Source organism: Lagenorhynchus albirostris, chromosome X (genome assembly GCF_949774975.1).
Source record: "Lagenorhynchus albirostris chromosome X, mLagAlb1.1, whole genome shotgun sequence".
In the NCBI taxonomy this organism is placed as follows: Eukaryota; Metazoa; Chordata; class Mammalia; order Artiodactyla; family Delphinidae; genus Lagenorhynchus; species Lagenorhynchus albirostris.
Genome location: NC_083116.1, coordinates 28,566,480 through 28,584,041, shown reverse-complemented (window position 1 = coordinate 28,584,041; position 17,562 = coordinate 28,566,480). Strand labels below are relative to the sequence as shown.

Here is a 17,562-nt window from a genome sequence, read left to right as displayed (position 1 = left end):
ACTTTGAACGTGTGAGGAATCCTCACGGCGTACGTTCCACTCTGTGTAACTCTTGCCTAACTTCCACCTTTCTCAGGTCGGTGGAACTTTGTTTGAAATTGTTGTTTTAGTTTGTTTTGTTCTTTAGACATATGTCAAAGGTTGCAACTCGCCCTCCCACCTGCACTATAATGCAAAACCTACTATGTTAGCAACGCTTTCAGGCTGGCATAGCAAAGAATTCCAGAAAATGAGGATTTAGGGCTGCCACTCTCTCCACTACTTTACCAAACACTTAGAAACTCCAGCAGGAGAGGGCCTCTCTCCCATGGGGCTGTGTGTGTCGCGGGGAGGGGACCTCTTCTCCTCAGCCCTTGGGCTGGAAGCGCAGATCAGCCCTGGGGGATCCCTGTCGGGGCTGCCATGAGCTGGGCACCCTTGTTTTCCTACCTCAGACGTTTGTAGTTGCTGGGAGCCCCTACTTGGTCTACACCAGGCTGGGCCTTACGTGGCAGCACTGGGCACGGGGCCTCTGGCTTTCTTTCCCAGGACACTGCCAGGCTCTCATGGGCTGATCCTGGCCTAGGCTGTCCCCAGGCAAGGACGTATGCACCCCCAACAAGTGACCACCTACTGTACAGACACCCGCCAGTGAGGGGGCCTCTCACCTCCTGCCCTCCTAGACGCACCTGCTTGTTCCCAGCGGATGTCACCTGGAACGGGGTCCAGGCACGGAGGCTGTTGTACAAGGGCTTCTGAGGCCACCTCAGTTGGGGGGAAGCTCACCGTTTTCCCTGCCTGGACTGACCTGGGCGCCAGCCAGGCCGCTCCAGCCCTCAGCCCCCAGCTGTGTCTCCTGCACAGGGTCCCGTGCAGGATTGTGAGGCGGGGGTGGCGAGGAAGAGCCCTGAGTGGGTGCTGGAGAAGAAGGGCACCCCGGGCGTCAGGGCAAGGAAGCCAGACCTGCCCCTCAGCACACTGGCAGCAGCTCAAGCCCTGCCCTAGGCAGCGAGCTGCCTCCAGTGGGACAGCTCGGGGACCCAAAGCCTATGAGCTGTGCCACCCAGCCCGGGCCCTCGCCTCTGGAAAGTGTTCGACATCCAAGTGCCTCCTTCATCCGCTGACAAAATGGTGTTTTACAAAAGTTCTAAAAGATTCTAAAGTCCTAAAAGTATTTTCTTCGCTAACCAAAGTTCTGAGAGCATCTTATTTTGTTCTGAAAGCAAGAAACCACTCTCTGTGGAAAAGATAACAAAAGAACAGCTGCGGGAGGAGCAGACTTGGCCTCTACGCTCTCCCCTCCGCATCAGCGTCAGCGTAACGAAACATACATCAGTTGCTCGTCTGTTGTGTTCTGAGTGTGAATTATCCCCTCACTCCGATGCCTAAGTATTCATATATTCACTCCTTATGCAAAGCATTTATGCCTGGTTTTAAATAATTTAATACAGTTGGGCTCCTCGGTGCATTAATTTGAATAATTGCCACTTCAGACTTAACCTCAGTGTGACTCCACACAGAAGTGGTACCTAAAGGACGCCAGTGTTAGGAGGAATTGAACGTGTGTGTGTAGAATTCAGAGACATATATGTTTATATAGGTATAGTTTATACAAAGGTATATACATATATATATATTTATATATTCACCTGTATATACAAGGAATAATATACTATGGTAGGTTTTTTTTCTTTTAGGAAATTAAAATCTTCTGGTTATGGGCAATTTCCAAAACCTGGGGTTTACTTTTCCCATTTACCTCCAACCGAGACCCCAAAGTTCAACCCTTATTTCCCAAACGTGGAAACAGCTACAAAAACAAACTGACATGAGAATGTCCAGGACAAAGGTGTCCAAGTCCCAAACCAGGTTTTAGAATGGCTGCCCTGCCAAGGTGCTTTTTTCAGGTTTACTGACCTTCACTTTGTCTTCAGTCACACCCATGCACCTTGTAAGCTCCTGTCTGAGGGGAGAAAATTGGAAGTGTTCAGCATTGGGGGTTGCGGAAGAAACTGAATATAGGATGCTATTTCATCCTTTAAAAAAATTTCTTTTCAGGAAAATGTCAGTCATTTATTTTAAGAACCAATTTCTGCAGTACGAAAACTCACACATTTTCAGGTTATACAGTGAAAATAAGTTGACAAAGCATTTAAGGAAAGCCAAGTCTCATTAGTAAAGGAGGCACAGTTCCCAAAAACACATGAAATTCTAATCCAGTTTCTTTTAGTGTTACCAACTTCAAAAATGAATAAAAATCTCTGACAAAATATCTTTACTAACTTTCAATCATTGCTCTTGCCCATTTTATGATTAAATTAGACCTTAAAATAGCTCGCTTGCTGGACCAATCTATCAGTGATGAACAGGTTGGAGTACGTCCTAGTAGATATGAAAGGACGGCACAAAATGCTGTTCATTCGCTGGTTGAGCTTATTTTTTAAAAAAATTTTATCACCAACTCCCCAGTGCCGACCTAGTACACTATTCTGTAATCTGTAGCTTGAGGCTTGCTTTAGAGACAGTTTTCTCACAAGAGCAAAATTTAAGGGAATGCAGAAAAATCACTAGTCAAGATAAATAATTTTCAAAACCACTACTTTAAAATACAAATATCAATGTAAATATAATCCATGAATAACTGATGATCAAAATTTCAGATAAAAGTAGATTCCAACTCTGCATTTGCTCCACCACGTCTTGGGCGACTCATTATTTATGTTAACCGGCGGCCCACAAAGCTCCCCAACGTGACTTATTCAAACACCGCACGGAAATATCGACCTCGATTCCCACCAGGCAGAGCCCCCGCCCCCGTCCTAGGCCCCGAGTGCGTCGGAAGGGCCGGGCCACCGCCAGGCCTTGGGGCTTTCAGATCCGGAGCCGAGGAGAGGGACTCGCGAGAGCGCCGCCTGCCACCCGCGCGGCAGCCCGCGTCACCCGAGACGCCTGCTTACCGCATGCGCGCGCTGGGGTACTGAGTGTGCTGGAAAACGCGCTCCAGGTCCTGCACCTGCACGTGCGTGAACCTGGCGCAGGGGCCCCGCCGCTGCCCGTCTGCGGCCTCGGGACCCTCGACGGCGGCCCGCGGGGGCTGCTCCTCGCCGCCCTGCTCTTCGCCTTCACCACCGTCCGCGGGGCCGGCGGCTCCGACGCTGACCTCGCAGCCTTCCTTTCCTTCTCCTTCGTCTCCCGCCTCTTTCCCTTCCGCGGCTGCTCCCTGCTCCGGTTCGGACTGAGCCTTCTGCTCCTCTCCCCCCTCTCCGGGAGGCGACATCTCCGCGGCCTTCACCTCTGCAAGGGAGGAAACCCAAAGAGAAAGATCAGGCCGTCGAGTGAGCCCGGCTCTGGGGAGGGCCTGCGTCCGAGGGGGGTCCTGCCATTCGCCTCGCCCTGGGAAAGTACCTTTCCTGGAATCCGTTAAAGCGAGTGCCCCACCCGCCACTGACCTTTCGCTTCTTCCCGCTCCTCTTCGACCCCCAGCTTGAAGAAGCGGGCAATGGCTGCAAACGTGACGTCATAGGCATCGTGGCTGCTCTGCGGCTGACGCTCCATGTCCCGACTGCTGTCGAGGAGGCTGTGAGCTTCAGCAGAGGCTGCTCCGGATCTCCTGAGACCCCCGGCTCACGACTCAAGGCTAGAGCGGTGGCCCACGATCTGGCACGTTAAGGCTCCTCTGGCGGCTGGTCCGGTTTCAGAGATTCTGGTATGACGCCCGCTGTGGGTTTACCACAGCCTGCTGGGGGTTGGGTTAGCCGATGTGCGCATGCGGCAGGGCGTCGGCCGTCTAGGGGCCGTCTAAGGGGGCGCGGGCAGGGTGCGGAGGATGTTGCGCGCCGCCCAGGCGCTGGCAGGGAGCATGCGTGAGAGCAGAACTCCGGGTCCCAGGTTGCAACCTAGCTGACTAAGTACTCCGCACTTGGTCGGGCGCCTTCCCAGACCAAGGGGCTGTGCCCGTTTTGTGGAGGGTAAGAGAGAGACCTCACCCAAGCTCCATAGACCTTGGAGAAGCGTTTGGGGACTATCTCTTGACCGAGCCCTCCATATCCGGCAGCCAGTACCAAGAAGGGAACAGTAATCAAAGTAATACGGTCGCCCCTCGGTATCCGCGGGGGATTGGTTCCAGGACCCGCCGCGGATACCAAAATCGGCGGATGCTCAAGTCCCAGAGTCGGCCCTCCGCATCTGCTGATGCGAAACCCATGGCTATGGAGGGCCGCCTGTATATTTATTGAAATTTTTTTAAAAAAACACCAAAAACCTGTGTTTAAGTGGACCTGCAAGTTCAAAAGCCGTGTATTTGAAGGGTCGACCGTATTATTAGCTAGGAGTTTGCTTGCTCTGAATTTTTGCAATGAGGCTAAAGTTAGAGTCCACCATACTCCCCGGGTCTCCGGGAACAGGAGCTTGTTATGAGTATGCGGGGTGCTCAGATACACTACAGGGGTACAAACCAACCTAGCACACCCCTTAAGAAAGTCCATGGCCTGTAGATTTTTAGTAATGAATCCACATGAGATTGCAGAAGTTGAAACCTGCACAGTGCTTAGAGCATCTGAGAATGCATAAAGTGCAAGGGCTCCTCTTTGTCCTGGTTTTGACTATGGATAATGCAACTTCTGCGATGCGTCTGGCTATAGACCTTCTTCAAAAGCCTACTTGTTCCCTGTGCTGGGCGAGTGCTGTGGACCTGGTCGAATTCCTCCCTTTCCTGCTGCTGCCTCCTCCCCTTTTCCTCTAAACCTCCCTTTTCTAGAAATATCTTCCTGAGCTCTTGCTGTGGAATAAATAAAATTTATTTATTGTCAAATACAGAGAGCCAGACCAGATTGAGGGCCCTGAGATTCTTCCTACAAGGAGTGTTTTGTGGATGCTTCAGGATGTGTTAATATTCTAAATATTAAGACTAGCTTCTAAAAATGGACCCTATGCTTGACAATGTTTGTGAAGTATCTTAATTTTACCTGCACGACCACCATTCTCATTAACCCTATTTTATATCAGAAATTAAACTACGTTCATGGGCCCCAATTGTATCATGGACCCTAGTCACCTCATGTACTATGCCTAATAGATAACTACCCCCTGCCTCATGCTCCCAGAGAATGGGTAAGAAAACAGCTAAAATGTTTGGTTGGAGACTTCCCTGGTGGCACAGTGGTTGAGAATCTGCCTGCCAATGCAGGGGACATGGGTTCGATCCCTAGTCTGGGAAGATCCCACATGCTGTGGAGCAACTAAGCCCGTGAGCCACAACTACTGAGCCAACGTGCCACAACTACTGAAGCCCATGTGCCTAGAGCCCGTGCTCCGCAACAAGAGAAGCCACCACAATGAGAAGCCCACGCACCACAACAAAGAGTAGACCCCACTCACCACAACTAGAGAAAGGCCGCGTGCAGCAACGAAGACCCAACGCAGCCAAAATATAAATTAAAAAAAAATGTTTGGTTGGCCAATTCACTCTCAAAAAGATGGTAAGAGATTACAATCTGACGGCCTCTGTCTTTGACCAAGATATTACCTTCTCAGGATAGCACTTCCTGGAGCCAAACTACTGACATCAGAAACCTTGCTTTCTCCCCACTTGCTACCTGGCTAACCTGAGTTACATATTCTCCCTTAGCCTTAGTTTCCTTATCTCCAAAATCGAGATAACAACAGTAACTAATTCTTGGGGTTGTTGTGAGGATTAATGGAGATAATTTTTAAAATCTTTATAAGTGACCATACCATGTTGCCTCCCATTTCCTTCCATCTTTTTAGTAATTATTTTTCATGAGGGGCCAGGAGAGAAGATAAAGATGGTTATCATCTGAGTGTTGGCAATGAAGAGAGGATATTTTCTTGTGAAAATAATGTCCCTGCCATGTCTTCTTGTACCTATATGTGCTTCAAGCAATAAACCTATGTTGGCTGCTGCATGTAAAGGACAGCAATGTGGGAAGGCCTGTGAAAGCCAACCTGGCCATTGTGCTGGAGGTTCTCACAATCTGGGGAGGCAAACTGGCCCACCTAGGAGTAGGAGGACCCACAGTATGGAAACAGACCTCCAAGCCCCACACCTTACTTACTCTGTGACCCTGGGCAAGGTAGCTGACCTCTTAGAGCTTCAGGTACCACATCTGTAGGATGGGGATCATGATGGTACCTACTGTACCGTGTTGTGAAATTTACATGAAGGAATACAAATAAGGCCCATGGTGAGGGCTCAGATAACTTTAGCTGATGCTAGAGTTAAGGGGTCGGGACTGACTGCGGTCATTCTGCACAGGGGCCTGCACTGTGACTGAGGATGCTGGACACGGAGTGTCGCCCCTGCCCCTGAGTGGATATGAGAGTCTGTGGAGTGGCACAGAGCTGTGCTTGCTCAGGCTGGTGACACCATGTGGGTACTCACTGTGCACCAGGGCCTGGCTAATCGATCTTATAGCCGTCCCCTGAGGAGGGGGCCATCACTCTCTTTAGTTCCTAAGGGAAGAAATGGAGGCTCGGAGAGGTCCAGTGACTTCCCTAAGGTTACATAGGTCAGTGGAAGAGGGCCAGGATTCAAACCGTTGAAGAGACTTTGTTCTTAGCAGCCCGTGGTAGAAGCAGATTTGGCTTTTTTTGCAGGGTGGTGGGGTTTCCCTTACACCTCACAGAGTGAGTCAAATTTTGGTAAATGCTAAGCAGGCCGTGCATGGAACTTCAGTTCAGGGAGGTAGTATGAGCAGCCCCAGGAGTGATCAAGTGTAAAGCTTGGCTTAGGGAACACCAACCCAAACAGGGTGGCCAGGAGAATGAATGCATATGAGGTGCTGACCTTGAGAGGGAGCTGGAGGGGGAGCCTGGAGACAACTCTGTACTGGGTGGGAACTAAAGTTTAAAAGTTAGGTTGGGGTCCAATTTATGGAAGGAGTTAGAATGTCTGCATTTGGGATCATGGAAAACTGTAAGAGTTTTGTGCCGGGGGAGTGCCTTAATGAAAGCAGTGTTTTAGGATGTGTTTATAGGAAGGGAATCTCTAGGCTGGCTCTTGGTTCAGTTCATTGCAGTTACTGGGCCTGCGGAACAAGGTACAGATCCGGAGGGCTTACTTGGAGGCCACAGCTGGCTGTCAGCGGGATTGGGAGTCCCCTTGAATTTGAATGTAAAGTTCCGTGTGTATGGTGGCATTAGAATAGTGTGTGCACTTTTCATCAGAAAAAGTGGGACACAATGCCCCTAACCACCCCCTCCCACCCAAAATAATAAGAAGAATAAATAATAACTAATGATAATAATCGGAAAGACCAAGGAATTGAGTAACGGAAGCAGTCTCTGGAGTTGCAGCATATGCATCTGGTTTTAGGGCACTTCTACTTTCCTGCTCATAGCAAGAGCTTTGGCCCTGAATTCTCACTACACGACACTGACAAGCCTTACTGTCCCTGAGCCTTAGTTTCCCGAACTATAAACAACTATTACTCTTACTACTACTATTTGCTAAAATAAAGATAATCATCTCACGGAATTCTTATGAAGTCAGAATGAAGTATGGAAAGATACTCTATTAACTTTAATTGTGTATAAACCTAAGGGGTGACTTATGTGATGGTTTATTTTTATTGAAGTATAGTTGAATTATAATGCTTTGTTGATTACTGCTGTACAGCAGAGTGACTCAGTTATACATATATATATATATACACATTCTTTTTCATATTCTTTTCCATTATGGTTTATCATAGGATATTGAATATAGTTCCCTGTGCTATACAGTAGGACCTTGTTGTTTATCCATTTTATATATACTAGCTTGCATCTGCTAATCCCAAACTCCCAATCCATCCCTGTCCCACCCCACCTTCCCCCTTGGCAACCACCAGTCTTTTTTTTTTTTAATGTTTAATTTTATTTATTTTTGGCTGAGTAGGGTTTTCGTTGCTGCGCACGGGCTTTCTCCAGTTGCCGCGAGCGGGGCTACTCTTGGTTGTGGTGCACGGGCTTGTCACTGCGGTGGATTTTCTTGTTGCGGAGCATGGGCTCTAGGCATGCGGGCTTCAGTAGTTGTGGCACGCGGGCTCTAGAGCGCAGGCTCGGTCGTTGTGGCGCAGGGGCTTATTTTCTCCGCGGCATGTGGGATCTTCCTGGACCAGGGCTTGAACCCGTGACCCCTGCACTGGCAGGCAGATTCTTAACCACCGTGCCACCAGGGAAGCCCAAGCTATTTGCTTTTAGTCTACTCGATGGTAAAAGAAATGCAATGTGCTGATTCCTGTCAACTTTCAGATTTTTCAAGTTCTAGCTCAATCCCCATCTCTTGGAGGAAGCCACAGTACCGTCATCTTCTGAGCTCTTACTGCTCTTGAAATGGGACCAGTTCATTGGATCCCTATCACACATTGCTTGCACTGCGAGTCAGTCTTAAATGTATGGAAGCATGAATGGTGTGTGTGTGTGTGTGTCCATGGGCGACTGTAATATGTATGTATACGTATGTGTATTTTGTGACTTCTCAGTTCCGGTGTAATCTGGCACTTGACACACTTCTTAGCATTCCCCATGCAGTACCCCAGAGCAGTGCTGTGTACGTAGCAGGCATTCAGTAAGGACTTGTTGATTGGTTGAAAGTGAATATAGAAGAAGGGTGGATGGCCTTGACTAAGGCCACTGAGCCTGGGGACTTTTACTAGCTGAGCTTGTCCAGTGTTGGCTCCATTCTCTTATTTTCCTCCCAGCCCATCTGGCAGCCCTGAGCGACAGACTCTGAGGCAGCAAAGATCTTCCCAGAAAGGCTCTAGCACTTAGCTGGTGGCCTTCCATGGGGGTGGAGAAACAGATCAGCAACGTGCTCTCCTCTGTGTCTGAAGCACTGTGTGTGGAGCTGCCCTGGAAGTCTGAATTGCAAAGGCTCTTCTCTCCTGTTTCTCTCTCCTTCTTCATAGTTATCATCCTTTTCCTCCCTATCATTAGTGTGTGTATGTGTCTGTGTGTGTGTATAATTTTTTAATTCATTGTCCATGTACTATAAATGAGGGCCAAAGAAAGACATAAGCAAGTCATGGAGAGAAAGAAAATACATGAGTTAAAGTCACATATATTCTGGAACAAGACAAATGCCACAGGTGAGTAACAAAGCAATAATATGGGAGTTCAAAGAAGGTAGATGTTACTTTCAATACAAATCTGGAAGCATACTTGAAGAAGTGGACTGAAAGATGACTCAGGTGTGCGTGGGAGTTCTTATTTGCCTTCCCCAAAGAAACACTCAAGAACAGAAGTAACAGATTATCATTGTAATTTACATGGAGATGATGAAGAAAGCAAAACTAAAACAAATTAAACTGAACTATAACCTTGTCTAACATGCAAGGGTGATAATGGAAACTACCTTTTCAGTTTCTTATCCTATAATTTCTTTTACAAGTACTATATTCCACATACTGTAGATAGTGTGCAGAGTCCTGCTCTTTGTGTAATTTGAATTCATGCTAGATTATCTTGGCACTCAAAGGTTTAATTTCTAGGACACCAAAACTTCACAGACAGTAACTATACCCACCACTTAGCTCAATAGCTGATGGCGTGCAGGGGAAAAGCCTTTGTAGCCTGGTTTCCCAGGCCCTGGGCAGCAATTACATAAATGTTGATGCAAATGAATATGAAGAAGGCATACAGACAATGAACTTAAAATGTTTGTGCACCTTTTAAGGACCTATTCTTTTTTTTTTTTTTTTTGCCTTGTACACTTTTTTTTAACGTTTTTATTGGAGTATAATTGCTTTACAATGGTGTGTTAGTTTCTGCTTTATGACGAAGGGAATCAGTTATACATATACATATATCCCCATATCTCCTCCCTCTCGCATCTCCCTCCCTCCCACCCTCCCTACCCCACCCCTCCAGGCGGTCACAAAGCACCGAGCTGATCTCCCTGTGCTATGCAGCTGCTTCGCACTAGCTATCTATTTTACATTTGGTAGTGTGTATATGTCCATGCCATTCTCTCACTTTGTCCAAGCTTACCCTTCCCCCTCCCCGTATCCTCAAGTCCATTCTCTAGTAGGGCTGCGTCTTTAGTCCCGTAAGAACCTATTCTTGAGGAATTGACTTCATATGTGCTTGAGTAGATGGAGAGAGATCCATAATCAAATATATGTATATAGGTATAGTTTACACAAAGGTGTATACATATATATACAAACAGATATATATATGTGTGTGTATATATATACATATATGTGTGTGTGTGTATATATATATATACATATATCTATATATATCTTTGTTTAGACTCTACCTATATATATATTATTTACTGTAACCAAAGATGGGTTTTTCAAAATGGGGACCGTTCCCCTCAGTATGATTTTAAAAGGCACCCACTTTTTCCTATGCTCAACTTCCCCCATAACTAAGGTGACACCTGCCCAATGAGTAGGGATTAGTGGCAGCTGGAGCTGACGGTCAGTTGTCAGGACGCAGACCTTCCAGGCACAGTAATAACAGCAGGGACAGAGTGCAGTTGGTCAGCTCCACCTGCGTGTAAGAGTGGGGGAAATAATAGAAAAGGTGGGAGGGGAGAGACAAAGCCATATGCCAATCCAGAGCCTGGCACATAGTCGGTGCTCGCTCTTGGGGGGGAGGGCGGCTGAAGGGAGCGCCTTCAGCTACATATCCTAAGATACTTTAGCAAGAAGGAAATAGCTTCTCCTGATGCACTTTCAAATCTTCAAGGCACCGAGAGCTCCCTGCTGCAATTTTTCATGTCTGACATGAAATGCTCAATATACTAATCAATCCCTTTTTCTCTCTGCTTGAAGGTTTGGTTTAGGAGTAGAAGGGCCAAGTGTCGGAGACATCAGAGGGCAGTAATGCTCAGAAACGTGCCCCACGTGCCCCCGGTCCTCCCTGCTGTCGTCAGCGTGTGTCGACCCTGCAGTGCCATTCTGCTTCAGGAGCTGGGTTGGGTCCACGTTTTTCTGGAGCAAGTGCCGCTGGAGCAGCCTCTGCTGCCCGTGCCGCCCATGCCACCCAACCTGCCCGTGCCACCCATGCCGCCCATGCCGCCCGTCCCACCCATGCCCCCCATGCCACCCAACCTGCCCGTGCCGCCTGAGCCACCCGTGCCACCCATGCCGCCCGTGCCACCTAACCTGCCCGTGCCACCCGTGCCACCTGAGCCACCTGTGCCACCCTTGCCACCCTTTCCTCCTATGCTGTTGCCGCCTCCGCCCTGTCATCTTCCACACGTGCTTCACTGTAGGTGCCCTCATGTGGCATGGCGTCGTTCCTTTCCATTGGAGATCCTTCAGCTGCCCCGACTTTCTATTGAATTGTGTCTGTGACGGTTTTTTCCAAAGGGCCTTTGAGCCAGTTTCAAATTCTGCATACCTCACCACCAAGAGCAGTTCCCCAAATGCCTGCAAAGTATATTAAATAGAAGTAGAGGCCTTGACCCACTGTTTTAGGGCATGTTTTGTATTTTCAATAAAGTTGTGAGTCCTCTGCATATTTGTTCTCTGTGTCACATGGGGTTAGTAAATTTGATGGAAATGGCTAAGCCAGCTCCATTCAGACCGAATGCCCAGGAGGCCTCCTTTCATGCAGTAACAGCCCTGAGTCACCATCATAGGCCATGCACATCTCAGAAGTTTGCCAGGTGCCCGTGAGGGGTTTACACAGACCCACCTGTTCTCTTCCACCCTCTCCCCCAGCACCCATGCTCCCCGCACGCTGCCCCATTGGGACCACCTAGATGTGCAAGACGGGTGGTGTGAGTCTCGAATGGGAGAACAGTGTGTTTCAAAGCAGGCCTGAGGCCCATTCATGGTGACCAGCTCAGGTACAAGGAGGACTCCAAGGGACACTTCTGCAGTGACTACTCATAGGGCTTTATGGAGGAGAGGGAGCAGGGCACCGTCGGCTTCTCTCCCAGTTCTGTTCACCGCCTTCCCTGTTGTGGAGGGCACCTGGGGACAGAAACCACGCTAGCGGAGGGGGAGGGGCCTACCTCTGCGAAGGTAACACAAGAGGAGACTGTCCAGGCCCGCATGCGGCTCTTCTCACACCCTCTCCCCCACCCCAAGATGCGGAAAGCATATCATAGCTCCTTCCGCAGCTCAGAGCTGACGGATGATGTGGCCTTCAAGTGTATTTTGTCACCTTCAACATCCTTGGGAGAACCCTGGTTCCAGCTAATTCAACACTGAAAGGGAGCCTCTTGGGTGAGTGTTGCCTGAAGCCAGGAGGTGGTGGTCCCTGAGCACTGATCCAGGATAATCACTTTATTTAAAAGAAGCAGGTAGGGCTTCCCTGGTGACGCAGTGGTTAAGAGTCTGCCTGCGGGAAGATCCCACATGCCGCGGAGCAACTAAGCCCGTGAGCCACAACTACTGAGCCTGTGTGCCACAACTACTGAAGGCCGCACACCTAGAGCCCGTGCTCCTCCACAAGAGCAGCCACTGCAATGAGAAGCGCCGTAACTACAGAAAGCCCGTGCACAGCCACAAAGACCCAACACAGCCAATAATAAAATAAATTCATTTTAAAAATAAAAATAAATAAAAGCAGCAGGTATGGGAACATATGTATATGTAAAACGGATCCACTTTGTTATGAAGCAGAAACTAACACACCATTGTAAAGCAATTATACTCCAATAAAGATGTTAAAAAAGAAATAAATAAATAAAATAAAAGCAACAGAAGCCCCACCTCAGATTCTAATTTTAATCCAGGCTGAACAAACTGAAAGCTAACTGTATTAGCAAAGATGTTCCAAATGTAAAACAGTTTGTTATGTTATTAACAGAATTATTTACATGCATATTTACAAGCAGTCCTTTTGTACATAAGTTTTACTTTTAGTTAGTTGGAAAAAGATTTTTGACATTAGGTAAAAATATTACTAAAATAGGGTTGAGGTGGTACCACATTATAGTAAAGTATTAGAAAAGTGATTCTCAAGGTGTATCAATAATAAAGCAGATGAAAACTTGAGTGACTAAGATCTAGTAAAATTTTCTAGTAGAAAAGTCAATGCAACTCATGCTATAAAATGAAAGTGGTAAAGTCATATAAATAAAGAAGAATACTGTTATAGGCTTTATTTTTTTAATAAATTTAAACCATAATTCAAAAAGAGTCATGTACCAAAATGTTCACTGCAGCTCTATTTACAATAGCCAGGACATGGAAGCAACCTAAGTGTCCATCAACAGATGAATGGGTAAAGAAGATGTGGCGCATATATACAATGGAATATTAGCCATAAAAAGAAACAAAATTGAGTTATTTGTAGTGAGGTGGATGGACCTAGAGTCTGTCATACAGAGTGAAGTAAGTCAGAAAGAGAAAAACAAATACCATATGCTCACACATATATATGGAATCTAAAAAAAAAAAATGGTCATGAAGAACCTAGGGGCAAGATGGGACTATAGACACCGACCTACTAGAGAATGGATTTGAGGACACGGGGAGCGGGAAGGGTAAGCTGGGACGAAGTGAGAGAGTGACATGGACACATATACACTATCAAACGTAAAATAGATAGCTAGTAGAAGCAGCTGCATAGTACAGGGAGATCAGCTCGGTTCTTTGTGACCACCTAGAGGGGTGGGATAGGGAGGGTGGGAGGGAGGGAGATGCAAGAGGGAAGAGATATGGGGATATATGTATATGTATACTGATTCACTTTGTTATAAAGCAGAAACTAACACACCATTGTAAAGCAGTTATACTCCAATAAAGATGTTTAAAAAAATAAAATAAATTTATTTTATTTATTTATTTATTTTTGGCTGCATTGGGTCTTTGTTGCTGGGTGCGGTCTTTCTCTAGTTGCGCGAGCAGGGGCTACCCTTCGTTGCGGTGTGCTGGCTTCTCATTGTGGTGGCTTCTATTGTTGCGGAGCACGGGCTCTAGGTGTGCAGGCTTCAGTAGTTGTGGCATGCAGGCTTCAGAAGTTGTGGCACACGGGCTCAGTAGTTGTGGCTCGTGGGCTCTAGAGCGCAAGCTCAGTAGTTGTGGTGCATGGGCTTAGTTGCTCCGTGGCATGTGGGATCTTCCCAGACCAGAGATCGAAACTGTGTCCACTGCATTGGCAGGCGGATTCTCAACCACTGCACCACCAGGGAAGTCCCTGTTATAGGCTTTAGGGTGATGAGGTTAGGTGAAAAAAATGAACAATTCTAAAATTGCAATAAATCCTCAGTGAAGAATCTTGGTTGTTTAGTTGGGAGTTCTAAGTTGTTGTCTTTTTTAAATTTTTATTGGAGTATAGTTGATTTACAATGTTGTGTTAGTTTCGGGTGTACAGCAAAGTGAATCATATATATATATATTCACTCTTTCTTTAGATTCTTTTCCCATATAGGCCATTACAGAGTCTAAGTCTTTTTTTTAACCCCATTTTGAAAGCCCTTGGTATCAAATATCATCTGGATAATCAGTCATTAAGGATATATTCTAAGACTTCACTGCTAAAAATATTCATGATCGTGATTCATATTTGAAACTCAAGTCACTGAGTCACTAAATGTAAAACCAAATGAAAGCTATAATATTCATATCTTAAGGATGCTGCATTTTGCAGTAATATGTATTTCTAGGCTAAGACTGTTTCCCTCAAGAAAAGTATGAATAGAATTTTTTTTTTTTTTTTTTTTGGCGGTACGCGGGCCTCTCACCGTTGTGGCCTCTCCCGTTGCGGAGCACAGGCTCCAGACGTGCAGGCCCAGGGGCCATGGCTCACGGGCCCAGCCGCTCGCGGCATGCGGGATCCTCCCGGACCGGGGCATGAACCCGTGTCCCCTGCATCGGCAGGCGGACCCCCAACCACTGCCCCACCAGGGAAGCCCATGAATAGAATTTAAAGGATAAACTTCTAACCAGCTGGAAAAATTTACTTTTAACATTTCATTTATTTCAAAATTGATTTTATTGCAGCCAAAACAATGGAATTAACTGTACACAATAAACTATTATATATATACATATACATATACATTTTAAATTTTAGGGAATAAAGTTTACTTTGGCAGAGAGTGTTAAACAAAATTAATGCTGCATACGTTAGTAACATAACTGCATATCCTTAATTTGGTAGAAGTGTGACATTTTCTTGCTTTCCTGTGTTCTGCTAAATCACCACAACCTAAACTGCTTTATAAAACGTATATGCTGAAATTTAATTTTACTGTTTTTGCTTACTCTCTGATTACAAACAAAACTTTTCATAAGGCTCTTCTAATTCTGGGTCCATCTCATCATCAGTATCATCCAAGTATGGATCAACAGCCCCCGATAAATTTGTTCACAGATATAGAGAACAAACTAGTGGTTACCAGTGGGAAGAGAGAGGGTGGGAGAGGCAAGATAGGGGCAGGGGATTAAGAGGTACAAACAATTATGTATAAAATAAATAAGCTACAAGGATATATTGTACAACACAGGGAATATAGCCAATGTTTTACAATAACTATAAATGTACTATAACCTTTAAAAATTGTGAATCACTATGTTGTAAACCTGTAACTTATGTAATATTATACAGTAAAAGAGGTTAAAAAGTAAAAGAAAAGAAAAAGAAGTCAGGGTAAGGATAAAGTGCCAATTTTTTAAATTAACATAAAACCTGAAACAGTAAAACTAGAAGAAAACATATGGGAAAAGTTTCTTGACATTGGTCATGGCAATGATTTTTTGGTCATGATGCCAAAAGCACAGACAACAAAAGTAAAAGTAGACAAATAAGACTGCATCAAACTAAAAAGCTTTCTGCACAGCAAAGGAAACAATTGCCAGAGTGAAATGGCAAGCTATGGAATGGGAGAAAATATTTGCAAACCATATATCTGATAAGAGGTTAATAACCAAAATACACAAGGAACTTGAACAACTCAATAGCAAAACACAAAACAAAACACGACAACAAAGCACAAAATAACACAATTGAAAAATGGGCAAAGGTGGGGGTGGAGGGATAGATTGGGAGTTTGGGATTGACATGTATATATTGCTATATTTAAAACAGATAACCAGGGGACTTCCCTGGTGGTCCAGTGGGTAAGACTCCACGCTCACAATGCAGGGGGCCCAGGTTCGATCCCTGGTCAGGGAACTAGATCCCACATGCATGCCGCAACTAAGAAGTCCACCAGCCGCAACTAAGACCCGGGGCAGCCAAAATAAATAAATAAATAAATATATTTTTTAAAAAAGATAACCGGGACTTCCCTGGCGGTCCAATGGTTAAGACTTTGCCTTCCGATGCAAGGGGTGCAGGTTTGATCCCTGGTCAGGGAGCTAAGATCCCACATGCTTTGCGGCCAAAAACCAAAACACAAAACAGAAGCCGGGACTTCCCTGGTGGCGCAGTGGTTGAGAGTCCGCCTGCCAATGCAGGGGACATGGGTTCAAGCTCTGGTCCGGAAGGATCCCACATGCCGTGGAGCAGCTAGGCCTGTGTGCCACAACTACTGAGCCCATGTGCCACAACTACTGAAGCTCGCACACCTAGAGCCCTTGCTCTGCAACAAAGAGAGGCCACTGCAGTGAGAGGCCTGTGCAGTGCAACAAAGAGTGGCCTCCGTTCACCACAACTAGAGAAGGCCCACATGCAGCAATGAAGACCCAATGCAGCCAAAAATAAATAAATATTTTTTTCAAAAAGAAGCAATATTTAACAAATTCAATAAAGACTTTAAAAATGGTCCACATCAAAAAAAAATTTTTAATAAAATAAAATAGATAACCAACAAGGACCTACTGTATAGCCCAACAAGGTCCTACTGTATAGTGGCAGGGAACTCTGCTCAGTATTCTGTAATAACTTAAATGGGAAAAGAATTTGAAAAAGAATAGATACATGTATATGTATAACTGAATCACTTTGCTGTACACCTGAAACTAACACAACACTGTTAACTAACTATACTTCAGTATAAAATAGCAATTTAAAACAAATTTTTTAAATGGGCAAAGGTACATCAACTATACTTCAATAAAAGTTAATTAATTAATTTTAAAATGGGCAAAGGATCTGAATAGATATTTCTCAAAAGAAGACATACAAATGGCCAACAGGTATATGAAAAGGTGCTCACCATCACTAATCATCAGGGAAATGCAAATCAAAACCACAATGAGATATCACCTCACACCTGTTAGAATGGCTACTATCAAGAACACAAGAGGTAACAAGTATTGGTGAGGATATGGAGAAAAGGGAATCCATGTACACTGTTGGTGGGAATGTAAATTGATACAATCATTATGGAAAACAGTATGAAGGTTTCTCAAGAAAATTAAAAATAGAACTACCCTATGATCCAGCAGTCTCCCTTCTGGCTATATAACCAAAGGAAATGAAATTGAACCCAGAGGACATTATGCTAAGTGAAATAAGCCAGACACAGAAAGACAAATACTGTGTGATCTCACTTACATGTGTAATCTAAAAGAGTTCAAAGTCATAGAAGAATAGAGTAGCATGGTGGTTGCCAGGGGTTGGGGTTTGGGGAAAATGGGGCAATGTTGGTCAAAGGGCACAAAGATTCAATTAGGCAAGATGAATAAGTTCTGGAGATCTAATATACAGCACGATGACTACAGT

The 17,562-nt window shown here is 45.7% G+C and overlaps 2 protein-coding genes and 2 non-coding genes across 4 annotated transcripts in view; 3 read left to right on the top strand and 1 right to left on the bottom strand.

The window, feature by feature from the left end:
- The window catches only part of LOC132514102 (homeobox protein ESX1-like), a 34,421-nt gene extending 30,887 nt beyond the window's left edge, over positions 1-3,534 (bottom strand). The window contains exons 1-3 of the mRNA XM_060138827.1: positions 3,429-3,534; positions 2,937-3,273; positions 1,897-1,942 (exon numbers count right to left, since the gene is read on the bottom strand). Of these exons, the coding sequence (XP_059994810.1) occupies positions 1,897-1,942; positions 2,937-3,273; positions 3,429-3,534 (489 nt within the window). The remainder of the gene's footprint in view (positions 1-1,896; positions 1,943-2,936; positions 3,274-3,428) is intronic.
- Positions 1-11,291, top strand: part of LOC132514101 (homeobox protein ESX1-like) — a 32,722-nt gene extending 21,431 nt beyond the window's left edge. Inside the window, exon 4 of the mRNA XM_060138826.1 lies at positions 10,767-11,291. Coding sequence (XP_059994809.1) covers positions 10,767-11,291 — 525 coding nt within the window. The remainder of the gene's footprint in view (positions 1-10,766) is intronic.
- Positions 296-440, top strand: LOC132514169 (small Cajal body-specific RNA 20). The gene has a single exon (XR_009538660.1). It is a non-coding gene; the product is annotated as a small Cajal body-specific RNA 20 (non-coding RNA).
- A 4,704-nt stretch (positions 11,292-15,995) lies between the features above and the next one.
- Positions 15,996-16,068, top strand: TRNAC-ACA (transfer RNA cysteine (anticodon ACA)). The gene has a single exon. It is a non-coding gene; the product is annotated as a tRNA-Cys (tRNA).
- The last annotated feature ends 1,494 nt before the right edge of the window (positions 16,069-17,562 follow it).